At 52.3% G+C, this 21094-nt stretch overlaps 1 protein-coding gene across 5 annotated transcripts in view; it reads right to left on the bottom strand.

Moving 5' to 3' along the window:
* NEURL1B (neuralized E3 ubiquitin protein ligase 1B) overlaps positions 1-21094 on the bottom strand; it is a 128101-nt gene that overhangs the window by 84851 nt on the left and 22156 nt on the right. Inside the window, exon 1 of one of the 5 annotated variants that reach the window (XM_080554733.1) lies at positions 19909-20061. The exons of 2 other annotated variants lie outside the window; for them this stretch is intronic. In XM_080554733.1, the coding sequence (XP_080410859.1) occupies positions 19909-19972 (64 nt within the window). In that variant the 5' untranslated portion in view covers positions 19973-20061. Of the gene's footprint in view, positions 1-7017; positions 7203-19908; positions 20062-21094 lie in introns of those variants that run through there. 2 more of the 5 variants (XM_080554737.1, XM_080554736.1) reach the window with 2 other exon arrangements.

The following is a 21094-nucleotide window of genomic DNA, read 5'->3' as shown; positions in this document are numbered from 1 at the left end:
TTTATACTCTAATGGGTTTGGGTAAATAAAATAGCTGCTATCTGCCCTGGAGGGAGGATCCCTGCCAGTTGTAAAGCAATTCTTCTTCTTGCCGAGAGCACCGCAAGCTTTTTGCATACACCGTGAGTCATGCCTGTGACTGATAGCGGGATCGGGGAGTTTGCACTGCCCGAGCCTGCCGGTAGCTTCCCAGGTTCATGGGGCCCAGGTTTGCAGAGCCTCCGGGTGAGGGTGGAGCAGAGCGCTGCGTGCTGCACCTCCACCTGGCAAACCCTCGGGGAGCACGGAAAGACCGGCGCACGGAGAGCTGCTGATGGAAACCAGAGGTAACTCCACAGGATTTGGGGAAGAGATGAGGAATGTGTTCAAAAGAAAATTAAAAATAAATAAATAAATAAAAGCCAAGGATGGGTGGTGAGATAGCAGTGAAGATCAGCTCTCCAAGGGCTGAGGATCAGCCACTGGTACATGAGCATCCCCCAGATTCACTCCAACCCCACGGACAATGCTTACGGACCCAGCCGGGGCCATCCTGCACAAGCTCTGATAGCAGGGCGTGGCGCAGGGGAAATGGGACCACCGAAGATTTGCAGCAAGTGGGAGACTCGTCTTCTTCCAGACCCTGCTCTGAGCCTCAGCTGCCATGTAGGTAGGTCAAGTTTTGTCAGAGCACAATTCTTTTATCTCAGGGTCAAAACTATATTTATTCGTTCCTGGGCATTTCTGGAGTACCTCTATGCCAAGTCCAAGCTCTTAACTCAAATTGCCTTTCTTATTGCCTTCCATGAATCAAGGATATCTATTCTCCGTCATTTCAGCAGGCAGGCACGATGTGGCAGCTGCAGACATGACAGTTACTAGAAGGAATTCAGACTGATTTGGGGACAGGCTGACCCAGATTATTCATATCCTGAAGCAACATAACCCCCCTCAGGAAACACTGTCGGGGAAGGAGCAAATAGTGCTAGCTACAGCGTTTTAGCTCTACGAGAAGCATACCCACACTGATCCTAACGAATAAATCAACCACTAATGGGCAGTGAGAGAGCTGGTAGCGTGATTCAGAGCGGCTCAAAATATCCAGGAACTTTTGGTGCCGTCACTTCGAGAAACACTGTGATGGTGCCGCTTCTGCAGGTAGCAGGCAGAGGCACTGAGCCAGGTAAGAGAAGAGGAACCGCTCATCTGATGCTCAGCACAGCTCCGACACAGGCAGTGCTGGGAAAGGAGAGGGGAGATGAGTAGGAACCAGCCAACAACATCGACTCGTGCACTATTCCTATTAATCCATCACGATGGAGCAGGTCAAAGGGCTGGCCTGGTCCCACCCCAGCCAGTTGTTGTTGTTCCCTGGCTCCGAACAATGCGAGCCGTTTGCCAGCTTCCTTCCCCGGCACAAAGAAAGGCAAGAAGGTCCCCGCGAGAGCCCCCTGGCACCAGCCACGCTGTCTGGCCAGCTGCAGGACACCCCACCACGCCGTACAACTCCGTGCCTTCTCCAGCATTTTCCCCACCGTGCCTACACAGGGACACACGTGCTTGCCAAAACCAGCAGCTATATTGTAAGTGATGACAGAAACCACGGCATAACAAAAGTGCCCGTCACACGCAGAAATAGAGGAGACACGAGGCTGGGCTCCCAGCGCCAATCCGACGGCACAAAGGGAAAGCAGAGGGCACCTCCCAGCCTGGCCCACCTGGGATCACTGGGATTTTGCTTTATCTGACGCCGAACAATGAGCCCAAGTGGCCTCTCTTGTTGTTTGGCTGAAGGTGACTAACCTTTTGTGCCAGACGGGAGACGCCCTCCGCTCCAAAGCCTGCCATAAACAAGTGTCTGGTCCAAGAACACGCTGCCCCTGCCCACCCCCAGCTTGGAAAAATCGGTCAGGAGTGGGGAGATGGAGACGTGAGCCTTTTCTTTCGTCCTGTGTTTTCCCAGAGGTTCCCAGCAGAATGAGCAGCCCGGTCCCAGGGCAGCCCAGCATCACCACCGGTCTGCTGCTCCTCTCCGCGGTCTCTGGGAGGTGAAGCGTTGGGAGTGCCGGGGCTGGAGGGCACGGGAGAGCTCTCCAGTGCGCAACACAAAAGCCAGCCCACAGATCTGTGTGTCGGCGTCAACGCTTGGGGCAGCAAAGGAAACCACCACATATGATTAAGGCAGGTAGACTTATTTTCGACTTTGAAATAAGTCGTGCTGGGATGGAAGATGGGAACCACAGCCGCTTACCCAGGAAACCACATCCAGCAGGGAGTGGCTGTGGGGAGAGAAGGGAGGCTCGAACAGCCTTATTTCTCTTCGGCAAACCGTACCATCCCCACGCCGATATTCCCACAGACTTCAGGATGTCAGCACAGGGGAGTTGCATGGCGTTTTTTTTTTCTCCTGCGAGGTTCTCAGAGGAGAAAGAGAGGGAAGCGAGAAGACACAGCCCAGCCTCGAATGCAGCTCTGCTGGCTGCTCCCCAATGGGTTCCCAAAACCTCCCAACAGGATGCTGTTGTGCATTATCAGCAAGGCACAACTTTCCATGTACATTAATGAGAAACACTGCTGTGCTACCAATTTGTCTGGCTTGGTCTTGGCAGTATTTCTAGGTTGGAAATCCCACAGTTCACATAACCGGTCTATTCACCCCGCTGCTTAATCTGTCTTCACTTGAGGAGATGAACTCCATATATAAACACGCAGCGCTGTATATAAACAGCCCCCAGGCCCACGGACAGCAAGAATTAAGCATCGCTCTGCATGTATACGTGCATGGTATATGTGTGTGTGTGGGAAAGGGGCGGCTATTTGCTTGTTTATTATAGTACTCTAAATTGTAAACGCAAAGTTATCCCAAGCCCAGGCTGGGCTCCAAGCTCGGAGATAAACCCTGACCAGCGAGGGGCTGCCGGGGGGAGACTCGCAGGCGACAGGATCCTCCGCTGTTTGTTGTGGTTGGCAGGTCAGAGCGAGATGGCTGCTTTCTAGAACAAAATTAGGGGGAAGAAAAAAAAAATAAAGCACGCCACTAAAATCCAGAGATCTGTCCCGATTTCTGCAGCAGGAGATTGAGAGAGGAGCACGAACTGCAGGAGACCGCTGGCGGGGCCCCGGCTGCCTGCCCCACCAGGGAACCCAGCTCCTCGGTGCGGAGCCCTCCGGAGAGCTCACAGCCCCGTGCACGGGGCTCAAGCTGTTTCTTATAAAGAAATGACAACAGGGAAGATCATGTTTTCCTGCTCAGCACTTGCAGAATTTGCCAACTTAAATGAAAACAAGTCCCCTCGACTCCTTGAGGTTTTTCTCATGGTTGGTGGTTTCATTATTTTCACAGCGCTAACACTCACTTCTCTCCAAAATGGCAGAAACCAGCAATAAAGGGGAAAAAAAAACTAAAAACTACCGGGGGAGAGGGGAAGGCAGGGAGCGAAATCCCACGTGCATCACAGATCAAAATCTCCTAAGTGACAATAAATGCAACTGGCTGCGAAACCCTGCCAGCCCGTGGCAGAAGGGGAGGGAGGCAGGCCTGGCAGCGCAGGGTGTGCAGACACACGAATGCTGGAGCCAAGGAGGGATCCCCAGCCCCTGAGACACGAAGTGATACAGGCAAATGTGGGGCGCGAGGCCCCAGTGGCCCCCACGATGGTGAGCTCCTGCCGCTTCTCCCCCTGCTCCTGCTCAAAGCAGACACGCTCGCAGGCAGGGGTTCCCGAGCTGCTCCCCCCCAGACTCACCCACATCTCATTTTTCCCTGAATAAAGGCTGAGAGGGGAAACAAAAGGAATGAGAAACTCCAAATTTGGCAATTCTAAGTGCTCCGTGCTTCAGAGGAGGAGATAGCACAGGCAGCATGCACCCTACGGACAGCACCTTGCCCAGAAAAACAGCCGGCAGAAAACGCTGGTGTACCCCTGGCTGCTATTCTGGGAACAGAAAGGAACGAAACAAAATGGAAAGAAAGAAAAAAAAGATAAGTGGTGCCTGGCTGGGCAAGCAAAGGTTTTAAGTTCACTGCCTACCCCACACCAGTGCATGCAGCGCTTCAGCGGTCTCGGCCACCACTGCCTGCAAGCTGATAGCAAATCTGGGGAAAGAAATAAACGCTGGTGGAGACCCGGTGTGCATCCTGCACCCAGGCTGATCACCGAGCACACAGCCTGTACCCTGCTCGCACAGGCTTTGGGTATGCTGTGAGAGGATTGCAGCGAAAAGAGTGCCTTGAAGTGCTCCAAGAAACGCCGAGAGCTGGCCTCCAGGTCTGTCACTGCGCCCTTAGAGGAGCTCCCGGTGCAGGCACACGGTCTGAAACCGGGATTTTTTGGAGAAATTTTTTGGAGAAATCCTGCAGAACTAATTGTGGGAATCACCTTCAGGGCTCCGTGCAGGTGCTCCTCAAGCGAGGAGTTTGGCATTTAAGAGGTTCGATGTGTCTAGGCTGCCCCTGGAGAGCAAGCAGCATGAGGGGAGCTTTCAGCAGAGGCCACCTGCCTGGCAGCCTGAAGGGAGCCCCTGCAAATCGCAGCTGCGCACGTGGAGGTGCGGGAGTTTGTCAGCCACCTGAAGGACACGCTTCTGCTGCTGATTCAGGTGTTGAAGGAAGCAGCATTTTCCCTTCAGAATTTGAGCTGTCTTACAGCTTACTGTCCCAGATTTAAAAGGTATTTCTTATGCTCTTCTGCAGTCAGAAGGCTACAAAGGAGCTCCAGAAAGGACCTGCTCACCGTCGCAGAACAAGTGCACGTGGTTTCCCTTGATCTAGGAATGGGGTCGTTCTTCAGCTGCTTTACGAAGCACAGTTTAATGGCCTGGTAGGCAGAGAACCTCAGAAACCACCCGTGTCTGTCTCCTTTTGCACAGCACACGAGGCGGCACTGGACCAATGCTCATTTTTACAGTTGCTGTGTCTCAACTCAGCGTAAACCATGAAGACTGAGTGCCCCAACCCCTGCAGCGTGGCCCCGCTGTGTTCCCTGGGTCTATGAACGTGCCCATCACCTGAACCCCAACGAGGGTTTTCTGCAGTAGGATGCTTACCAGGAGCGAGGGGTACACGAATCACTAAAACCAACCAAGCCTGGAGAACCCAGCACGTCACACAGACAGACTGGGCGGCTTTGTTTCACCGGCACTTACAACAACAAGATCTAAGCGTCGACAATTTCCTCGCCGGAGAAGTTGAAGAGCGGGTACCTGGGCCCAGAGGGCACCGCCTGACAAAGTAACACGGAGTGCTGCGAGGAGGCAGCTCGCCTGAAGAAGCTGGCTCCGCTCCAGGCAGCCTGGGCTGGGAGCTGGACCTTTCCACGACTTGCAGCGCAGCCAAAGCCCCAAGCAGCGCCCGGGGGGGAGAGCAGGCGGAGGCTGCCCAGCCCTCCTGCAGAAGCCAAAATCCCGTGCTCCAGCCCTGCCAGCCCAACCAGCAGCCCCAGGGGCTCTGTTGCCCTTTATAGTGCTTTACAAACGAGGGTCTAGAAGCAAAGGAACTCCAGTCAACAAACATCAGATTGCCAGCCCGTGTAAACCCAAGCTGCTCCGCTGAGGTCCGTCAGCCCAGTGAGGGTGATGAACTGAATTCAGATCCATCATTCAGATCCACACGTCCTATCTGGAGCATAAACAGTGACTTGTCCGGTCTGCCTAGCCCCATTCATCACAGATTTTAAAGCTCAAGAGGATTTTTTTTTACCCCCCCAACACAAGGCAGCTGCTACTGGAGCAGAAGGCATCAGCTGCTCAGCAGCACAGTCTGACTGCAAATGGAGGAAGGTGCAAAAGCAAGAGAAGCTACATGGGAGTTTTTCTCCCAGAATTAAAAAAGAAAAAAAAAAATCACCAAAATTTGTACAGAACACCAGGACCCCACTGCTACCACTAGAAAAGGTGCAGGGGGGGTTAAGTATACTTCTGTCGTTGTTACCCAGCTGCTGTACGCCTTTTTACACGGGCTGCACACATTGCCAGCACACGGTCTAACAGATAACCAACTGTGCCAAACACCCGGATGTGTTAATTACACTTTTATGGCAAATTCTCCATTCCTACCTTGGAAACCGCTGTGCTTCCCTCTCCTTGCTTCGTTCCTCAGGGACATGGTGCCATCCATGCCGGATACCTGCAGTAGCTGCTCACTGCCGGAGTGCTGCTCCCCGGCTCTCGCACCCGCGTGCCCAGGAGGGGCTCAGCACCAGCTCCGGTGTCACCTCCCGGACACCAGAGCTCCTGTTCCCGCATCCCAGCCTCCCTCGGGCAACCCAACACCTGGGGTAGGAAGGGGATCGAATCCCTGCGGGACACCGCGGCACCTGCCCGCCGCAGGGCACGGAGGGATTCGTTACGGCCGCGCCAGGTGGCTGAGCGTTTGTAACCCAGCCAGGGCACTGGCGAGCGGATTTCTGCACGGGGGGATCGTCAATTATGCAAAAGGGGTACGTGGTTAGTGTAGCCTGACCCACCCGTGGGGTTATGATTCTCCACCTCACTAACTCCAGCTGAAGGTCTGCCGATAGCTAATTCGGATCCCCCGAGATCCCTCCTCTGGGCTCCTTGCAAAATGTTTTTAGATAAACAGACGAAAACTACTGCGAGACTCAGAGGAGCAGGACTGCCATGTTACGAGCAGGGGAGTGGAGGCATCTTCTTTCCCAGGCAGCTTCCCCTCATGCACAACGCCAGCAGAGAAGCCAGGATCTAACACAGCATCGACAGCCTCCTTGGCCAGCACCACAGAAGAGGATTCAGCCCCACGCTGCACCAGCTGAACACCTCTGGTCATTAATAGGGAACGGGAGGTGCAGGAGTTTCTCGGTGCTGGAGGGAGGCTCACACAGCAGCCTCAGGAATGCAGGTTTCCCACTTACACCGATTTCCCTCCCAAGCCTATAAGGAGCACAAAGCTCCACACCAGCAGCACCCAAGCCAGACTTCCACCCATGCCCTGTGCCATTTGCTGAGGGATCAGCCGGGAGGTTGATCTTTGGGATCTGTGGGAAGGGCAGAGCCATTTTACACAGGCAACCATTTCCTTACCCGCAGGAGATTCAGCTGAGGTTACCCAAGTCTCACTGGACCTGTCTGGAATAAGAAGCCCTAACTCAATTTCCCAGTACAAACCCATATCCACCGCAGAGGAGAGGTTTGCAATAACCGTTAGAGGATTTCAGATGTAAGAATTCCCTGCAGCCTTTCCACCAGGCCATGTAGAAACTTCCTATTCTTACCACTGAACAAATAAGACGCTGTTTCTGCAATGGCTGTGGAATGAATAACTTTTTTTTTTTTTTTAATGCAAACTGACTTTCCAGATGTACTTAGAGACATTCCTCAAAACCCAAACTTCTTACTGCCTTGGGAGATCTGGATCCCGTCCCAGCTCCCACACCAATTTCCCGCTGACCTGGAGCAGTTCTCCTGCCTTGCTCTTGCTCAGCGAGATCTTTCCAGGTCTTGGAGGAGTTGTGAGGGTTAATTATGAGGCCACACGGAAAGAAAGGCACTATCTACATGTCCACCGTAAGCAGAGCAAGATGCTTTAGATATCAGCTTTTCAGAACAGGTTTAGATGTTTCTACTGTGTCAGCGAAAAATATTCTTGAGAAAATATGTTTTAAAAAAATCTTAATTGAGATACTCATTTAAGAGCCTGGCCTATTTTTCCTCTAATTCACATGGACATACTTATCAGACAGATAAGCAGCAGTGAACATGAGAATCAACAGGCACATAGTGAATAAAGCAGACGTCAAAAAAAACTTTGTCTGCAGATGTTCCAGAGACACCGTGCGTGTCTGCCTCGTATCCTTGTCCACGAGCGATGGTCCTGCTGTTGCTTTGTTGCAGCCAAAGCCTCTGCTCAGAGAGGAGGTGGAACTCATACCACTGATTTCTGTGGTCAAGCAAATCCTCCAGATGGGCAACTCTTTGCTAGACAAGTCGCTTACTTTGATAAATGAACGTGCTGCAGAAATAAGTCTGGACGGAGCCATTCAGCTCCACATGGGCGAGAGAACAGCCTGTGCCCAGAAACCAGCCTCGTTTATAACTACATTGCTTGGGCTGCAGTCTCAGAGTAACCAAGGAGCGGGGAGCCCCGGGGCTCCAGCCTTATACCCCTAGGAGCAGTACTTCAGACTGAGAAGTGGTTTGCTTCCCTGCGTGCACGTGGCACTCGGGCACCTCCGTAAAGCCCATGCAAAGCACGGGACAGACTGCTGTCCTGGGCGGGCTGACTGCACAACGCTTACTCCATCAGCACGAATCACAGATGTCACAGCTAAAATCTGATCACTCGACCAAAATTAGGAGAACAGAAAATGCATTTTTGGTCTAATCTCACCATTCCACATAGGTGTACAGGACAGGCAAGGCAAGAGCTGGGGACATCCACGAGAGGGTCTGGATACGGCCTGAGGCACGTGGGGGAAGCACAGGGCAAAGGAGCTAAAGGGATGGCAGCAGCACAGGTGAGAGACCTACTGCCAGCCTGCAGTCAAACCAATGCTCTTGTCCTCTCGTCCTCTCGTTTTCATGAGCAATGGATTGTCCCAAATCACTTCAGGGAAAAAAAAAAAAAAAAAAAAAAAAGGAGCCTTGTAAACAACACAGTTCTCCACATCCTGTGCGCTCTGCACCACGCATTGTGCACAGCCCAGTCATCTGTCACTTCATCTGAAAATAGCTAACCACGTTCATGTCTTTTCCCCCCCGTTTTACAAAACCTATAAAATTCAGATAAAAGCATGGACTAGTTGAGTTCAATAATCTCTGCTTTGCAAACCCTGAGAGTATCTCCAGCGGTGGCACAGATGTCAGTCCAGTGAGCATGCGGGCGCTGGCTTGCTTGTGTTACCATGCTTGTGGACTCTTTTGACCCTATAACTTCCAAGAATCCAAACAGACAGAAAAAAATGGAACAGAAGAATTAGAAAATTTTGCTCCCCCTCGAAAAATTAAAAAAATAAAAATCAAATTTCTGTTTCCATGGCTGTTACATTGGAGAAACTGTGAAAACATCACTTGCCTGAGCATTGTCCACGTACTTAGCTGTGCTTCTCTCCATGCAGCTATGGGTAGGACGGCTAACGCTTCATTTCAAGTCCAACACGATGCACTAAGGGCCCTTTGGACAAGGCCACAGCACAGGAGGCTGCAGGCAGTGAGTCCGGTGACAGGATGACAGCAGCCATGCCCTACACCAGCATCTTTCTTCAGGCCAGGTATTGCCAGTGAGAAATACCCGGCAGCTCCTCTCCTCCCACCCTGCCCAACTCGCCATCAACAAGACTTGCCGGCCTGTTTCCTGCGGTGCTTCGTACCACCCTGCCTGTTCTGGGATCGTTTCCTACGTGGGACCAGGGCAGGAACCCAGGCCAGCACCTCTCGGTGACATGCAGTTAATTGCAACTTCTCGAGGAGAGGCTACGGTTCGGGCTGCTCAGCCAGAAGCATGCACGCTGCGAATAATGGCTCCAAACCACTGCTCTGATTTTGCGAGCTGTCAAGGTCCTGGCTATTTTTTAGCACATTAAAGCTGGGAGCGCAGCATGGTTTTTAAAGCAGCCTATGAAGCATGCTATGGGCTAGTACAGCATGTAATACTTTATCTGGAGCAACACAACCCAGAAGGGCTTTTCACTTGAGAAGTGTAAGCCACTACTGCCTTAACGGGAGAATTAAATCCATTAGAGCTGACTCAGAGGCAGGTCCTTATCCAGAATGCCAGCCGCCCACCGGTGAAGACATGATCTCTATACATTTAGCGTATGTAGGTAGAGCAGGGAGTGCAGCTCACCGAGGCTGATCACAGCGCGCATCCCTGCTACTACACGCAGTACAACTTAATTAAAACAGAGCAGAAAAAAATTCAAAATAATCTAAGTAATTGAAGTACTTGAACCTCACTTATTTTCAAGGTACATTTAGGATGCTAAGACACTTTGGAGAGCGGTTCCTCTCAATTTAACCTCCGGTTAAAGTAATAAATAAGAGCCATGTCACAACCAGACTTTCCATACCCAGAGCTCTACAGGCACTGAATGACCGAATGTATTCCTTTGAAAAAGTCTCACATGTCTTCACAGTTCTGGACTAAAACCTCATTCCAATAATATCACCACCAAGACAGACCGGTGCCTTTCTCTGCAGCCAACATCCATATCAACAGACATACTACCGATGGAATTCTGCCAAGGCCAGTTAGTAACTCACTTGTGGTTGTCATCTCATACGATTTCAAAGTAGCCTACAAAAGCTGCTAAGAGCTACCAGAATTAGCATTCGATGGAAGAAATTAAGTTGCAGGAGGTACATGACTTGCCCAAATTCACATATCAAGTAACTAGCAGATCTAGACTGTAAACTACAAGGAATGGCCAAGTAAGAACGGAATGAATACTTTATTTTATGTGCTAGACAATCTTACCAGTAAACCCTTGAGATTAATTAGCCACAGCTGCTAATAATTTATAACCACTTGGAGAAACTTATCTTAAGCAATATCCCATGCCAAAGATTTGCATGCAAGAAACTGCAAGAAAAGATGCTCAATTCCTATATCCTTTGGAGAATTGGTTTTGATAAACACGACTGCACGAAGCCCTCCCTGCCTGATGACCCAGCCGGACAAAGCACGCAGCCGCAGAGAGCCACGTGCAGAATTATCTCCTAACAGTGCCAGGTTTTGTCGGATGGAGGGATGGTGCCGTTCTTGGCGGGGCTGAGTGGTTCTTCTTTTTCAGTGCATACTTTATAGAGGGAATTGGCTTTTTGAAATCTTACGGGTAAGACTTGGAAGAAGCAAAGAAATCGAGCCGGTGTCCGTGCAGGTAAGAAGCTGGAGCCAGGGTGAAAAAGCCTCGGAAAGGACAACCCAGCACTCACAAGGTTAGGAGTTCCTGGGAAAGCGATAGCAAGGAGAGCTGGAGCTTTTACTTCATTTTGCACCACGGCTATCACTAAAAAGAGCGATAACATCATGCATTAAACAATTAGCGACTTCCGAGCACACGCTCCCAAGCACCAGCTCAGTATCAGCTTGGGCCGAAGCAGGCAGCTGATAAAAACTCCACTTGGGAAGCAGTGCGGGTGAGCGCACTGCCTCGGCACTTTGGGGACAGACCAAAGGTCTGGCTCATGCCGCAGGGATCCGAGGATTTTTTCCTGGAAAAGGCAGGTCCTGGTGAGGTGGAGCACCAGCACTTAGCACAGCCCTTTGGCTGCCCATCCACAGACCTCCGTTCCGATCTGCTCAGGTCAGAGGCAAAGTGAGTTCAGCAGCCTCGCTCCTCCCGAACGCAGCCGGTACAAGATGACACAGTTAACGTGATGTATGGTTCTCCTGGGCCAAAGCCCAGAGCTGAGAGCAGACAGAGTGCAGGTGACGATCTCAGTGTACTTGAGGAGCGGGTGGAGAGCCCACGGCCGGAGCAGACACCCCAGCTGAGCTCAGGGAGCCTGGCACAGGTGGCACCAGGAATCTCTGGAGTTCAGGACTGAAGGACACGGGACTGAAGGACACGGGCAGGAGAAGCCTGCACAGCATCTGCCTACGCCTGGCTTCCCGGCCATCATCCACGCCTGGGCAACTAAATCAAGTTTGCAGCCGCTGCTGCAAAGTGGGTAACGCTGAGGGTCTTCTGGGTGTACTGCACCTGAATCCAGATTAGAAACCAGCGACCAAATGGTCCTTAAATTCACAGAATGACTTGCAGGAGTACAAAGGACCCACTGTCCTCTCGCCTCTCCAGGAAATTTTCCTTTGCTTTTTGTTGTTGTTTGTTCTGTTTGTTTGTTCCTCTTTTAAGTACCACGCACCACCAAACAGCTTCGGCCCTAGGCAGCTTTTCCTTTCTGAATGAAAACGCCCAAGTTGAGATTTCTGTAAGGAGACCAACCCTCCTGAAGGCCTGGAGTGCTCTGGGACTTCTCCTTCCCAGACAGAGCCATGGGCACAACCCCCCTCCAGCTACCTGCAAGGAACCCTTCGAGCAGCTGCACGGCTCCGCAGGGAGGTGTTGGGGACTCACCCCGAAGGGCTGCAAGAGACGCTGCAGAACCACAGAGACGCAGAGGAGGTAACTTGAAACCTGACAGCTGGAAGAGTCGCGCTTTCTGCTCCAAACAGCAAAAAGGCAGAAACAAACAGGAAAACCAGTAAAAGGCTGAGCAAGGGCAGATCCGTTCCCTACTTTTCATATAATGAACTTTGCTGAAAAACAAAATAAAGGATTGCCTTACTAGTGACCTGTTATGTCTGTGTCTCTCGTTAAATGTGTCTGGATTTTCCTGTGTCTCTAAGCAAGCCTCGTCTCATGCCTAAGCCCATTAGAGCTGGAGCGTCCTGGGACAGCCACCCGCCAACACCGCCCTGCTCTGGTGAGGCAGGCAAAGAAAGCAGCTCTGCAAGATCAAGCTGAGGCCACCGGAGTGTGTCCCTGGCGATACAGAGGTGACAGTATGTGCCACTTCACCCCACACGGCCCTCGTCCTCATGGGGTCACTCCTCGGGTCAGAGAAGGGCAGCTCAGGACAAGTCACGGATATAACTGCTGGAGGAGGTCTCACGACAGGTTACACTGAAGAGACTTTACAGGCTGGAAAAATGGGACACAAATGCTCTGCTGAGTGCCCCAGCTCCCCATTTAATTGATGAAAAAGCCCTCATCCATCACCCCAAAACGGAGGTGGGGAGGAAGAAGGGGAGGCACAGGCAAAAGGAACGGAGGTAGAGGAAGGCTGAAGGGTGGAAGGGAGGCATTCGTTGCAGATAACTCGCACCAGAGCATAAAACTGACTGCAAGCAGGACAAAAAGCAGATATGGAAAGTCATCAAAGCCTATTCATGAGAACGATCGGCTCTCCCCGGGTCTCTTCCTCAGTCTGCCTCCAACTGTCCCTGGGGAATGCAAGAACACATCCCAGCCTGCACAGCAATTGCAGGAGGGCTTGGGGGTTATTTTTAAGATAGAGTCATTCCGGCTCTTGTGACTCACTGACTTGTAATGATGGAAGTATGTTGTTTGATCTGTGCGGACCCAGGCATCCAAAGAAGAAAACAATAGGGGCCCTGAGATTAAAAAAAAAAAAAAAGAAAGAAAAAAAAAAGAAAAAAAAAGGAGGAAAAAAGTTCCAGAGAAAATAGCAAGACAAAAGGCAGATGGTTCAGCAGGGCAGGGTCGCGTGCTGCCCCACGAGCACAGTGCCAGCTCTACCTCTTGCCCCTTGAAATGCAATTTGAACAGCCCCATGCTGTCCCATTACAGGGCAGGTCCGAGGTAGTTACCGGCCAGCAGTGTGTCACAGGACGCGCGGTGACTGGGACAGCCTAAAAAGAAAGTGGAACAGATCGAGACCAAGCTCTGAAACATGCTTCCTTCCTCCCCCTGAGCTCCCCTTCCCCAAGAGCATCTGGTGAACCCAGCTTGTCCTGGTTCCCCTTTTCCAGGGACGGTCTCGGGCTGGCTTTCTGGGACAGAAAGGGTAAGGGGGGACAGGTGGTAAGAAGGCCAGCCAGGCCCGGGATGCTGCTGGCTCTGCAGATGCCAAGGCAGGATCAAAGTGTTGCTGACTTGATAACCTCCAAGCGACATTCCTATATTAGAAGCAGCAGTGGCACCAGATGCATTTCAGCCTCAGCATGACCTGCAGGCTGATTTTTCTAATATAGGCACAAAGAAGCCACCCCCCAGCGACCAGGAGACCACGGCGGTGCTTTTTTTCTGATACTCCAGAAGCATCCAGAGCTAAGCCTAGCGCAAAGATTTTCGCTGGTCTTTCACTTCTTCAGTTACGTAAAGCAGGGAGCAGAGCTGCCCTGGTTTCTGCTCCATATAAATCATATGGCCAGGGAGCAAGGAGCGTTTTGACAATGAACTAATATTTCTGGGTTGCTATTTCTGTTCCTTTGTTTGCCCAGACACAAAGAATCAGCCCTTTGTAGTTCCCAGATCACAACGTCTATGTTGCATGAGATCATGTTTGTGTTTTTGGACGCATCTTTTTTTAACAGCGCCTATTGAATTCCCTCAACTCAGCACTTTCCTTCCTCTTGCCCTCAATTGATCAAACAATATCAAACAGAGCCCAGGGGCCATGCATATGCAGATCTGTCCCCTGGGGTGTTAATGAGGCTGGAGGAGATGGTTTGCTCTGCACGGTAACTTTTCAGGTGGGCAGGCAGAGCAGGGAGTACCTGCCAAAAGCAGCCCCAGGCAGCCGGAGCAGAGGTGGGCACGGCAGCCGACGAGCAAGGAGCAGAGCAGAAAGGATCAGAAAGAGGTGACAGTAACAGTAGGGACGAGAGGGGTTAGGACTTCATCTGGGCAAAGATAATGAAGTCCTTGCTCTGTACACCACGATAGCCTCCCAAGAGATAACACCGGGCAAGGGATAAGGTCACCAGGTTGGGAACACAAAGCAGAAGGAGCTCCGGCTCTTAAACAGAAATAATTTGCTTTCAGGTAACTTTGAAAGAAGGGCGCAGAGATGCTAGTAGCACCTGGGCAGTGTGATGCCTGCGGGGTCAGGAGAGAAGATGCCATCCTGGAGGATTTCTGCATGTTCACCTCCTCCTTCTTGAAACCAGAGGCCAGCTAAACACAGCGGAGACCCCGGGCAGCCCCCGAGGCCGCAGGCAGCTTGGGATGGCCCTGGCTGCAGAGGGAGGCTCTCCCGGTGCTGAGACAGCAGAGGTGCGGGGCAGCGAGCCAAAGCAATACTGAGGGTGCAGCAAAACAGACAGAGAAGCAGATTTTGGAAGGACAGACACTAATTCGCTCAGGAACAAATCTCTGATTTCCTGGTCTCCCCACAGCTGGGGTTTTCTAGAGGAAAGGGGGTCATAAAGCACCGAAGGAACAGAAATCTCCTTTCTCCGTGCCAGCTCACTCCCTCCCCACAGGACCATAAATCCCATAACCCCCAGACTCGCTGGATGCAAACAGGAAAACATTAAATCACGAGAGCTAATTAGCAGCATCCATCCAGCGAGTTCTTTACCAAGAGGGGCTCCCTCAAGCCCACTTCTCATCAGCATCCCTCCCCTGGTAGGAGCAGGGAGGTGCGGCCAGCCCCGGTCCCACGGGGGGCTGCCACCAGCTTCCCCAGCTCCAGCGTCCCACGGCGACTGGAACCATTTATCAAAAGAGCTGACAAGCTCCTAAACAACTGCTACCAAAAACCTCCCCTCACTCCAAGTTTTTCCACTGACAGACGTCTTCGGTTTGTTTTCATTTCTTTAATTGATATCTTATTAAATTCCCTATAAATAGAGCAAAGGGCATCACCCAGGCGGGGTCCGAAGACCAGCGTCGCAGCGAGATGCCCCAAGGGAGGAGAGACAACGGGCTCCCGGATTCCCAGGGGAAATCGTGCATGGGCAGCAGTGGTGCTAGATGGGACCTTCTTATTCTCAATCCACCCCACCGCCACCAGGCGAGCTCCAAGCAGCCCCCGGCCCCGTTTGCTCGGCGATGCAGCAAAGGCCGAGCTACCGTCCTGTGGCATGCACGGCCGAGTCCCACCGCGCTCATCCGCGGGAGGATTTTGGCCTCCTCTCCACGCACGTCATTCGCGTTGGCAGAACTCCAACTGACCTCGATGGATGAGAGACACAAAACATCTGCACCCAACCAAATACTTTTCAGCAAACTTTTTTTTTGTTTTTCCCTAAGAAAAGGCGAGGCTGAGCTGCCCTGTGCTCCCGTGTCCAGGGCAGTGGTGAGGGCACAGCCAGAAGGGATCCTGCACGGATCCTCTCCGAAATAACCATCCGCTCTGACCAGCTCACAACACTCATCCCACCTTGCCGCCACCACACCACCTCCCTAAAACCTTCTCACATCAGCCCCATTCTGAGGACAGGCCAGCTCTGAGGAGCCATTTGGACACATGGGAAGAGGAGAGACGTTTCACCCACGCTTTGTCTAAGATGTGTCTATGGGGCTGCTGATCTCTGAATCTAAGTGCACAAAGCTGGAAACTGCCTCATTGCCATTTTTGAGGTGGAAAATCAACATGTAGAGGGAATAAGTGGTCTGTCTCAGTTCACACTGGAAGCAGGAGGCAGCGAAGGGGCAGTCCCACAGCAGTGTGCATCCCTCCTCTTCCACTGTGAAAGGGCTGGTGAGTAAAAACGGAGGAGACCCCTGAGCAAGGCACCCAGTGGACACTTTCCGACAGCAGATAAATGCAAGGAGAGCACAAGGGATTTGTCTGGAGTGCTCGCCAGGTGTCAACATCCCCACCTGAAAACCTGCCCGGGTGTTTGCTCAGAGCCGAGGCGTCGCGCTCCGGCGCCCGCAGTGCCAGGCACGCTCCCCGAGGGCTGCTGCAAGCTTCCCATCCTCAGCAGGAGAGCATTTAGAAAACAAAACAAAGTTAAATAAATAATCACAAAGGGATTTTTCTTTGTTCCTTTGCAAGTGCAGTTGCTGGAACAGCGATGCCCAGCCCAGCCCCACCAGCAGAGCCAGGGCTGCTGCAGAGCACAACCCCAACACCAGAAACACAGAGTTAACACGTCCCGCAGTGGCTTTTGCCCTGTAGCTAATTGCAGAGTTCATAATGCTGCTCACCAGACGGTCCGAAATACCCATAAATAATCATACAGAATGTTAACCGACTGCAAGCTACTTCTGTTCTCACTAACCATTGTTACGAGCCGGGTTAATTTAGGTCTTGTAGAGGTCTGTGGGTTTTGGTGTTTTTTTTCTACAGTCACTATCTGATAACCAGATGGAAAACTGCAGAGCATTTTCCCAAATTACACTCTATGAAGTACTCAGTGTAAATTAACATTTCCATTACAGTTGCACTCATAATCAAAGCTGAGAAATAAATTAATATTGTGCTAATCTGAGGTGGAGAACTGCAGCAAGAGCAGGAAGTTGAGTGACCCGACCAGAGACACACGGTAAACCAGCTGCAGTGCAAAGGATGCAGTAGGTTTGCTGTCAGCTGTCCAGAACTAATTCAGCTACACAAACCTAATCAATGCCTTGGACCGAACATGACATCCCCCAGCACCACATCCTCCTGCTTCAAGATCAAAAATTTCATTAATGTTTGGGGCCAGTGGGGTAGCTAACGTAAGTGCTTAGGATGTAGACTAAGATAAAATGCAGACAATTTGTAATACATTTATATTAACAAAATGCCCAGACAGAACCATGCTGCTAACTAAAAGAAAATGGGGTGGGGTAGGGGGAATCCCTGACCACCTCGCGGCCTCACATCCCAAAGCACTCAGACAAGGTGGGTCCCCTTGGGCCACCCCTTCCACAAGCAAGCCCCCGGTGCAGTTTGGGGCCACCGAGCGACCTACCCTGCAGCACAGACAGGTATTGTTCCTGCACCAAAGGAGGAAGCTAAACCAGCTGGGGATTAATTGAGGCCCCAAAATTCACACCGGGACTCTCCATCAAAGCCAAACACAACAATAGGAGCCCCTGATGCTGTGCTCAGCCAGCCACTGACCTCCTACTGCTCCTTCTGTCCAATAAATTCCAGTTTCGGGGGCTATTTTTTTCCCAGGAATGAAAATAATCTTTGCACACATCCACGCAGACCACAGCGCCATATCCAAACAAACACCCCGCTCGCAGGCAGAGAGCTTTGCTAACACAACTAAGCGCCTGAATTATGCACGCAGGTTGCTCGAACACGTGTCCAAGTTGGAGCGATCGCCTGGAGCCCTCGATCTGTTTTTATACCGTGCTCTCGTGGGCTTGTGTTCAAACCATCCTGCCCAGCAGCAGCCAGGGATGCAAGGGGCACCGCACACCAGGGAGGCCCACTTGCCAGCAAGCAGCTCCGCCAGCCCAGCTGCTCCGCTCAGCATCACGAGGCGATGGCCTGCATTTCTCTGGTGCAGCTGCTCACGGAGGGGAAAGAAAAAAAAAGGAAGAAAAATAAGAGGAAATGCAACGAAAGCTTCGATCAAAGGATTTTCCTCCACCTCCAGCCTACTGTCTTAATGGTCCCTGAGCCACTTTGCATTTATGCAAAAACTCCTTGTGCTAAATCATCTCACACCGGAGCACAGGGAGGAATCCCCAGGCCCCACGTGTAGCTGTGAAAGTCACCCTGTGTCTGCGGGCAAGTAATTCGTGATTCTTCTGACTCTTTCCTCCCTCCACAACCAGCACGATACCTGACTCCTGCACAGAGAGGGGTCCGCTCTGCCAGCTCCTTCATCTGCCAGTTCTCATTTCCAATCCTACGTCTTCCAGCATTCCCAAGCCGTTATCCTGGGTTTCTTTGCCTGACACGTTGTAAAAATAACGCAGTCTGCAAAGCTTTCTTGATGTTTATAGGACACCATGGAAACTTACAGCTCGAGATAATTACCTTTAAATAAAATGGTGATCCGCAGTAAATACAAACTAGAGTACAGCTTGGGGAGAGGCTCTGAAATCCACTGGTGGAAGTCAGTGCACCGTGGGTCCAAATTAAGAACATTTATTAACGGGAGAATCTTGCTGCATTAGGCAGACTAACAAAAGCGACAATTATTAACAACATTAGTCACATCAAACATAATTGACTTCCAATTGCTTCTAACGTTATTTTTCTAATGAAGTCGCTGGAAACTAATCAGGGGTGGCCGGATAGCTTATCAGGGCCAGCCACAGCCGGCGGGATTAGCTGCCGAGCCCCGGGAGTGTGATTCACCCCGAGGAAGAGCCGATGTCCTTCCCAGCGTCAGGAAGGAAGCTTTCGGCAGCCCAGCCTGCGAGGCTTTCATCCTCGTCCCGGGGGGCGGCCGGGCAGCCTGGGGCGGGCAGCACACGCGGGCCCCGAGCGTGGAGCTGCCTGCCGGGAAAGGGCTGCCCTTTGAATCTCCACACTGACTTGCTTGTGGTCACTGGCAAGGTCTCTAACTGCCCCTGATGATTTTTTTTTCCGTTTTTTATAATGATGTTTACCTTTGGTGGTCATAGAGAAGAGCGTGGCGTTGCCACCCCTGGATGTGAGGACACGTACGCTCTTCTCTTGGAAGCTGCCTTTGAAATCCAGCCCTCTGCCTCTGGGGTAAGTGTCTTTTCCACAAAACCTTTCTGCACACAGCACCTTAGTTCGGATCCTGCAATATCACTTCTCAAACCAGACAGGCTCCTCGCTGGGAGGAGAGGGAAGGGTCCTACAGGAACTGCCCCTTTCTGTCCGGCGAAGCTTAGGGCAGGTGCAAACTCCATTGGACAAAGACCAAAAACAAATTTCTGGATAAAATGAACATCACTTCCGCAGCAACCTTTCCAAGCCCACCACATTGCTGCCCCAGCAGCTGCCTGGCTCCTGTCACACCCCATATCTCTGTGCCCACTCCCGTGGGCGATGCTCCGCTAGCCCCAGGGACCCTGCTCGCTCGTTTGCCCGAGCAGCCCCCTCCCAGGGAGGCGCTGGCTCCGTCCTTTTCAGCAAGGACTGTGCCACCTCGCATCACCCTGAAGATGCTCTTCTCAGCCCAAAACGCATCCAAGCCCTTGCACGAGCTGGTAGCAGCGTTCGCCCAGCCGTGCCCGTGCTGCTCCACGCCTGCCCAAGCCATCAGGCGAGGGCTGCACGGGGCTGCCACCACCACGAGGCCACCAGGGAGCCACCCCTGCAGACACAGCCCCACGGCCACCAGCACGCCCTGCTCTCGGTGACCACGGGGGGACCGACAGCTGGGATAAGGAGGGTGACACGGAACCTCATCTGTCCCTCCCCCAAGCAGCCACACAGCGAGACCAGCTAACTGAGCAGTAACATCCTCAGTGGGGACAGCATCACGGTGTTGCACGGCCCCGTTCCCCCACCTGGCTGATAGCCTTCAGCTGACATCACCTTTTTTTCCCCGTTCAGCAGCAGGCAATCAGCTACAACAACAGGGCCCCTCACCGACACCTCCCCGGAGGATTTGGGGAGGACGTCCCCACCCACCTGCGCCTCTGTAAACTGCCCCTCGTCGTCCTCGGGGACCAGAAGGCTTGGACTTCCCAGGCATTGCAAAAACCCCGCTCACGCCGAGACAGCAGAGCAGGCGAGTTTGTTATGGAGAATCCAGATCACATTTTTCCACCCTGAACAGTACCTTGTTTGCACCCTCTCCACCCGCCTGTCCCTTCCTCCCTCCCAGCCAAGCTGTCAGGAAGCTCAGCAGGGTTTTTTTTTTTTTGCCCTGGCCAGATGTTTCAGCTGCTTTTGTTGCTCCAAGACGCACCGGTCAAGTCCTGGCAGCAGGCTGCAGATCCTGAGCTGCGCGGCTAATGACCAGCATCTGCATCCAAGATTAATCAAGGAGGTGGGAAAAGATACAGCCAGCAAGAAAGCAGAAATCCCCTTTTTTAATTGTTTGGGACTAGAAGCAAAACATTTATTTCCAGGATTTCCGAGAGGCGGAAGAGGTGAGCGAGTGGATTGCTCGGTGCCTCCTGTTTACAGGGAGGAGAGGGGAGTAGGTTGGTTAACCGAGCATTTCTTGTTCCGCACCAAAGCACTGCAACCTGGAAGAGATCCAGAAAACCCTTTGTCCTTACGAACAAAAGGGACATCTCCCCGTTTTTGGGGAAGCTCTGCACACTGCGACGTGGCCCACGCTGGCAGCATCACCGTGCAGCGATGGCACACTTTCGGTGAGGGTGTCCAGCGATGACAAAACCCCCAGGAAAACGCCTGCTCGGCTGCCACAGGGCAGGAGCACAGCCGAACCCACGCGCTTCTTGTCCAGTCCTCGCCCATCTGAGCTGCGTCCGGCCCGGGGAGCAGTGCACAGAGCTGAGGACCTCCGGGTTTTCCAGCGACTTCTCACCGTTTCCTCCTTCCCACCCCATGTTCGCAGGCTAGCCCCAGAGACAGATCTCATGCCATTTGGGGGGATGAGGCTCCAATAAGGGGCGTCCCCCACCGACGGAAGGGGAAGGCACCTTGCAGACAGCTCGCAGCCAGCCGGCTCCCGTGGGACACCCGTTCCCAAACACAACATCTGGAGCCTTACCAGGAGCTGGGCTGCTCCTTCGTGGTGGCCCGTGGAGGTCTGGAAATGTTTAACGGTAAAACATCTTGTCTTGTCTACCCTGCCCTTTTTCCTCGAAGTCTCTGCAGACAAACGGGGAATTTAGTACAAGGA

This window comes from Anser brachyrhynchus (genome assembly GCF_964034855.1).
Source record: "Anser brachyrhynchus genome assembly, chromosome: 14".
Taxonomy (NCBI): Eukaryota; Metazoa; Chordata; class Aves; order Anseriformes; family Anatidae; genus Anser; species Anser brachyrhynchus.
This window is presented reverse-complemented; position numbering and strand designations above follow the sequence as displayed.